Source organism: Phaseolus vulgaris, chromosome 9 (genome assembly GCF_051622355.1).
Source record: "Phaseolus vulgaris cultivar YP4 chromosome 9, ASM5162235v1, whole genome shotgun sequence".
Classification (NCBI taxonomy): domain Eukaryota; kingdom Viridiplantae; phylum Streptophyta; class Magnoliopsida; order Fabales; family Fabaceae; genus Phaseolus; species Phaseolus vulgaris.
Window position 1 is genome coordinate 22,831,403 of NC_143506.1, and position 7,550 is coordinate 22,838,952.

The window sequence follows — 7,550 nt, forward strand, 5'->3', positions numbered from 1 at the left end:
GTACATGAGGCTAATGGTCTACGAGGGTGTCACATCAACACTGTCTGGCTTGAAATAGATGGCTATATGTGCTTTGTTGGGGAAAAGATTTAAACGAGAAAAACAGAAATCAACCATCTACATGTGAAACTAAAACTATATATACTTTATACGTGTATTCGGGCACTCTTGGTTTTCTTTCATACCCTTATTCTCATTCCTATACATCTATATATTAATATTGTTCCCCAACTGTTCCATGCATATTAGTTAGTGATAGCTTTTGTCCCTAAATCTGGAACAAAAGTTAAGGATTTTATCTTTTCAACCCGTATTCGGTCACATGCCAGAAACTCCCATATAGGACTCTTGTCTCTGTCTTCGGATTCAATTAAGTATGAGCAAACTAATTGAAGAAGGCATTGTTCTTTTCACATAAATGGGAAATTCAAGTCCTTTTTCTTAAATTACTAATATATAAATGTGCATGCAGAGTTATATGTTGATGTTGTAGCATAATGGTATCATTCTAGAATGATCAAGAGTCTAGATGCAAGAGTCCTTTTTTATTTCTGAAATTTACATGTGACCTAGTTGTTGGAAATTTGAAGTTACGTTCAATAACTGATAACCAGTTGAAAATATCAGATAGATCTAGGGCAGTAGAAAGTGACCTTCATGATTCATGCCGATGGCTTGCTACAGTTTAGGAGAAAATATGAGAATTTGAGTTGGGCCATTGGATCTGTGTGGCAGTGCAGACAAGATAACACATTCAAGCCTGCAACATTGCTGCGGGGCCATGTGTCAGGCCTGCAACCTGTTTACCCTGCCAATCTGAGGCATCGTACCTCACCTTGTCAATCCCTTAATTTACAATGTGAAAAGATTTAGTGAAACATCTATGCTACCACCTGCCAACATTATGGCCTTCCTAATCAACAATTTCTCCCTCTTTTATTGATTAATAATTGAATGATTTACTCTTATATATGTGTCCTTTGTCAATCAATCTCTATGGTAGGGGGCCCTTGTGGAAATTGTAATTAGTTAATTAATTAATTCTAAGTAATCATTCAAATGATTAAGATCACATTACACATAGTTGGAACCGGGGTAATGCTAATAATTCCAGCACTTGATAAAGTAATGAGGAAAAACACTGTGGAAGTAGTTAATTAACTAATAAAGTTTTCAAGTTCATGCATCATTCGGGGGCTAGTGGCAATCATTCAATTTCTATCTAGGGTGATGGAGGCGATTCTGAGTTTGATTTAGTTATGAATTGCTTAGTGAGTGAGAGAAAGAGATAATGGTGGTTTTGTTTGTTGTGGGTGTTTTCTTGTGCTCGAGTTAGATTGCGTGTACAGAAGATTTGATTAATTAATGATGGAAGATGCGAAGCATTAATGGATGGAGGGAGAAAAGGCGACATTGGTGAGACTAAGATCAGTGTCAGATAAGACATTGGACAATGTTTTTCTTCTTTGGAAGAGTAAGACAATAGACAGTGTTCGTATATATCACATGGGACGAGTCCAGCGATTATCTACTTGGTAGGCCTTCCTTGTCGCTTGCAAATTGCACATGGACCCAACATGATTTAGAGGCCTGATAAAAGCTGTGTCATCATCCACACAATACAGAAGAAGAAGAATAAGCCACACCAAGTAGCCACGCTATTGCGATGTGCAAGTTTCACCATACACCAAAACTATTATCGAAAAATAACAACCCAGAACTTCTTCACCTTTCCTGCTCAATAATTTCGTTATTCAATTTTAAACTAATGCCGTTATTTTACATTTATGCTCACACATCGCTGCTTTCTACATTCTTCTCCCTTATATCAATTTTGGGATACTACTAGAACAAATCATTTTGTCAAACTATGAAGCATGTTAACATCAATCTAAAGTATACTACTTAAGGAGGACTAACGTTCTTCAAAAATATTTGAACTAACTAAATTCATAATCATTTAGTTAGAACTGTTTTTTTTAAATAAAAACTGCATTTTTTTATTAATTTGGTTTTTTAAAATTGAATTAATCTGGGGAATTGGTAATAATTTTTTTTTATAAAAACTTTTCGTAAGTTATTTGTATAAAAGTTGAGATATTCCTGAAATACCACCATTTTATTAACTCATTTTTTCTGATAAAAATAAATAAATAAAAAATCAGAAAGTGTTATGTAATAACAATTTTTTTTTATTTAGAATAAATTCTTTTAGAATGGGTAAATATTAATATTTTAAGTTACTATTAAGATATTTAAAATATTCATTAGAATGTCAACTATTTATAGTTATTTATGTTGAAAAGTTTATTATTTTGTTTATAATTTTTTAATTTTTTTTTTGAAATTGTACGTCATTTCTTGGATCTTTTTAGTTGATTAGATTTTCCAGATTAGGAAATGGCTACTTCTTGGATTTTTTAGTTGACTAGATTTTGATTTGGAATAAGTTCTCATTTGAAACAAATCATTATCTATTCTATTTTTAGTTTCACAGTGAGTATATGAGGGTTTAATAGATTCAATAAGTTGATAAAGTTGTTATTTGAATATATTTAGTTTCTGCTTAATATTTTAGTTGTTTAGATGGAGTTTTTCATAGGTTTTTGGAGAAATAAATGCCTATTAAGTAGGAAGAATTGGTTCAAAATTCCTTGTTTGTTTAGAATTGAATTTATATGATATAGATGTGTTGATGTAGACTGTTGTATATGTTGTTTCTCGAGCTTAAGTTAAGATGGATGAATTGTAAAAGTAAATGGGTTTTGTTTTCGAAATTGTTAAGGTAGTATTAGGTGTAGTATACATTTTTTTATGGAATTGATATATTTGTTGGTTTTATGAGTTTAAGTAGGTTTAGAAACATCTTAAAATGATTTAGATAAATGGGTTTATTGGGTAAAATCATTATATATGAAATTAGAATATTTTTTTTGTTTTTTATATTGTTTATTGAGTTTTTATTTAAGTATTGACTACTCATTTAAACGATAGTAAGCCATAATATTTATTGTAGGTATAGAAATTATTCGAATTTGGTTATTCAAGGGATAGAGTTCATTGTTAAAGTTTTAACTTAGGGTTTGGGTAAGAGAGATGTCAAAATATTTTTCTTTCTTTTGGAACTTTCATCTTTTAAGTGATCGCTACAAAAAGAAGATATTTTTACTAGTCGATTTTAGCAATCAAAATAAATTGGTCATAAATTATGACTGAAATAACGAATGATTTAATTTTAGTCACTAATTTAGTGCAAATTAGTGATTAACCTAATTTTTGTAGCAAATTTACACCAATTTAGCAATCAAAATCAATTTGGTTGCTAAATATAAATATTATCACTACAAATTAGTGATTGATTTGATTTTGGTCACTAATTTAGTACAAATCGGTAATCAATATGATTTTTGTTGTTAATTTGCAATGATTTAACAACCGAATCAAATTGATTAATAAATACAAATATATCAGTACAAAATAATGAATGATTTGATTTTAGTCGCTAAATCCATATAAATCAGTGATCAAATTTGGTTTTCATTGTTAATTGATTTAGCGACCAAAATCAAATTGGTCACTAAATACAAATATATCACTACAAATTAGTGACCGATTTAGCGACCAAATTATAATTCTTTTATTATTATGATTATAATTATTTTTTATGATTATTGTGTTTAATTATTATTAATATAATAATATTATTAATTGTAATAATAATAAAGTTAGTAATAATATTACTAAAATAATAATTAACATAATTATGATAATATTAGTCATAATATGATTACAAATTCTTTGGTGCAATGATTATAGGTTTTATGTCTACTCATAGGACCTGACTTTGACTCTCTCTAACACATTGATTTTAGTTGTTGAATTGGTCTCCTAAAAATTAGGGTAACCAAACCCGGGACTTGAGTTCCAAGGTCCACTTCAGGGCATGTGGGTCTCCTTCACTTAACTATTTAGGTTAGTTTATCCCACTACGAAGAAAAGGCCAATGACACACCGATCTATATTTTTCATCATCTCAGTGTTCATTTCCCTCAAAATGATGTAAAGGATGAAAAGGCTACTTTAACTTTCAAACAAAAGGGTGCTACTGGTGATAGAAGTAAAGGAAGGGGAAAGAAGGTAATGAAAGTTACCATTTTATCATTAGTTCTATAGTTGCTAGTTGCTTCATCTCAATATGTTGATTCAAATAGGAGTAGGAGAAGGGAATAACTATCTTGGTATTCGTTCTTGAGTCCGTGAGTGAGAGTCAGTACGACCATAATAGCAATCGATTTTGGTGGTCGCCAAACATTTTTTTTTTTGTAGTGGATGAAGAGAAAGAGTTTTATAAGTGGATTGAAATTGTGGATTGGAACTTGGTGAGTTGATGTATTAAGTGACTTAACTCAAACAAACAATGGTGTGATGCTTGAAAAAGGGGAGTCAATTGTGATATTCTCTTCACTAAAAGCTTGAATGCTTAAATATTGGTTGGTCATTCAAATAAGGAAGTCTCTCTTTCAAATATATATTGCTCAATCGATAACATTGAAGTGATATATCGGAATGCTTGAGCAAAGATATTGTTACTCCAACTATGTGAGTTATCCCTCATACAACATACTTCTTATTTAAACAGCATTCCCTATTTGTTTTATAATTCAATAATTAAAATTTAATTCTTCATATCTTGGGTAAAATAGTGTTCCATCATTCATATGCATGATGTAATTTTATTTAAGGATATGGATGCTAATTAGAGAAGGTGAAAGAATGTAATTGATTAATATCTTATTCTACATTAGGATGTATTAAAGGAACCTATAGAGTTGCAATTAAATATCTCGTATTTCTTTGTTTTAATTGTATTTATTTGGGTTATGCAATATAAATATATATTAAAAATTATATATTTTAAGATTTTACATATAAAAGATTTTGAATTTTCGTATAACTTATCATTAGATGGTAAATTGTATCGTTTTTAATTTTTGCAGTATGACGAAATAGGAATTAAGTTCTAATCCTTGCAAAAGGATTAAAATTGGAAAGAGTAATGATATATGTTAATGTACATTTTTTATATAATCATGTTAAGAATTATATATAACTCTAAAATTTTTCAAATCATCTAGATTTCTTCTAATTCAAACATGAAATCTCGCCATCAGTTAGTTTGTTAGTTGATTCGAACAGTCTATCAAATTTAAATGTTAATTTTAAGGCTAATTAATAAAATTCTTCATCATAAAGTCGTAAACTCAGTTTTTAGGAGTTAAATGCATGAAAATGGCCGCAGCTATACCTACTTTAACTAAGATTGACAGATTATATGTTTTGTGATGGCTTAAAGATTTAATTAGTCACCATAATCCATATTCACTCTATTATTTGTGCCTACTATTTTTTTTTCTTATATCTTTATTGACTTATGTTTACTTTTATCTTAATTTAATAAAGGGAATTCAATATTATATATTCTTTTTCCTTCTTATCAACCCACATGCATCAAGAACAGTTGTCTGGAATGATTCAATAATAATAAGTGATGGAATAATGAAACAAACTGATATGTTTGGAATCTTTACATGCTCCATGATTTGGTATTTGTTTAACAGTTTTTCACCAATCTTTGTTACCATTTCCCCATGATTAAGTAAATGATTGATAGCTTAAAAAAGCACTTTCTCATGAAATCATGGGAATCTTATATTTAGCTTCAAATTTGTAAATTCAGTATTCAAATATATTATTACATTTGTGGACATATTTTTGTCTTCATTTGTACTATATACTTTTGGTCATAAATATAATGCATATATAATTTAATTATAATGGCTGTGATGACTGATCCACTCACTTGTGTCTGCATATACTGTTTCATTTACCTTCATGTATTTCTACAGCTTCTACATTAGGTTCTAATTTATCACCACAAGAAAACAACATCTCGATTGGTTAGTCTTTCAAATTGCTTACAACAACTTCTTCATAAATCTTCTTTCCTTTACATATGCTCCAAGATTAACTCCAGTTAATTACCTGAGATGTACGAAAATATACATATAATGCGATTCTGGGAAGAAAATGAATGTTTGAGAATGGAAAAGACAAGGATGAATATATATTATGCATCTGTGTTCTTTATTATGATCAACACGTCTACAAAACTCTTCTCACTAATAATATGGTCCCTGAAACATTCTCTTAGCTCAAAAACTATTCACATAGTTCTAACTTCTAAGTTCATACAGTTACTAGTGCTTGATCAAAGTTCATCGAAGTTCAGAATCCCAGAAAAATCACTGTGCGCTTTTTCCAACAAAACTAAAAAAAAAAGCTAAGAATTAATTATGAATTGGAGGGTTCTTTTTTGCAGGAGTGTAGTCCATTGTTGTCAAGTCACCAATATCTTGTTCCCCTCCTTGATTTAGCTTAAATTGATCTTCGTGGCTCTTCTCGACAGAAACTGGAACTAATTCATCCTTAGTCTCTCTTAAACTTCTGGCTGTAAGGAAACATCAAGAACACCTAAATTATACACTCAGATTACATACGAGTAAAATATGTTTTTACTCCAATATATTTTATTTAATGTAGTTCTAATTTTCTATTTGTTTGTTTGTTATTTATTTATGTTTTTTAGAGATAATTCTTGTTAACCTAGGAGGATTAAAATTAACAATTTTAAAAAATATCAAAAGTAAATGAAGTTAATTTAGAAGCACAAAAAGATATATTATAAAGGCACAGGAAAGTAAGGTCACCTGAAGCATTAATGGAAAGGAAGTAAAGCAAGAGAAAAGCAAGCAGAAGGAAGCGTTTGGTGGGTAACATAGCCATGGTAGTTGAATGTATGGTATTAGTGAGAAACCTTGAACTTGCTTCAAAATCCTCTGGTTGCTCTCATTTTATAGGCTGAAACAGTTTCCAATAGGATGTGAAGACATGTGGTGCACTGCACTCTTCCAGGACAAGAAAAACAATGGCTACAATTTTGGTTCAAATCATTGTCTCCTGCTCTGTCCTGCCTGAAAATGACACCCTTTTGCTTGGAAAACAGGATCCAACCTAAGACCAGGAATGGCTTCGTTCCCTTCATGTTATTTAATTGGCACCATGCGTCCATAAACACTTCGCACTCTCTCATTCGTTAATCAACAAAGATCCTTAACCTAAAATATGGTGCCTATATAAAAGAAAGTAAATAATACCAGCTTGATAAATAAGAGACTCCATCCCTCTCTTTTAAAAACATTCGTACAAGTACAATGAAAAGATAATCAACCCGAGTTAGTCAACTTAATTCATAATTTTTCTCTAACTTAGGTTGTGAGGGTTAGGTTCTCTTTGTATAAAGATTGGGTCACCCTTAAAGTGATTCATATCTATTTATTTTTTCTTGTCTATAAAAAGAAATTATCTTAACTTTTCATTATAACAAATATTTATTTTTTACTTTAACTCATTTGTGAGGTGCATTATGCTTAAATATTTACTTTCTATTAATGTAATTGGAGTTTAAAAGGACTCATCACAACTATAATCAC

At 30.1% G+C, this 7,550-nt stretch overlaps 1 protein-coding gene across 1 annotated transcript; it reads right to left on the bottom strand.

The window, feature by feature from the left end:
* Window positions 1-6,092: 6,092 nt before the first annotated feature.
* Window positions 6,093-7,150, bottom strand: LOC137821256 (protein GOLVEN 2). Its single transcript, XM_068625764.2, has 2 exons — window positions 6,768-7,150; window positions 6,093-6,508 (listed from the first exon to the last, which is right to left on the bottom strand). Exons 1-2 carry the CDS (start codon window positions 6,841-6,843, stop codon window positions 6,348-6,350), a joined length of 237 nt encoding a protein of 78 aa, XP_068481865.1. The 5' UTR covers window positions 6,844-7,150; the 3' UTR covers window positions 6,093-6,347.
* Between the last annotated feature and the right edge of the window lie 400 nt (window positions 7,151-7,550).

Coding starts and splice junctions, on each gene's coding strand:
- LOC137821256 (XM_068625764.2), bottom strand. CDS start 6,843: ATGGCTATGTTACCCACCAAACGCTTCCTTCTGCTTGCTTTTCTCTTG. Junction 6,509..6,767: donor CCTTTCCATTAATGCTTCAG/GTGACCTTACTT, acceptor GTTTCCTTACAG/CCAGAAGTTTAAGAGAGACT.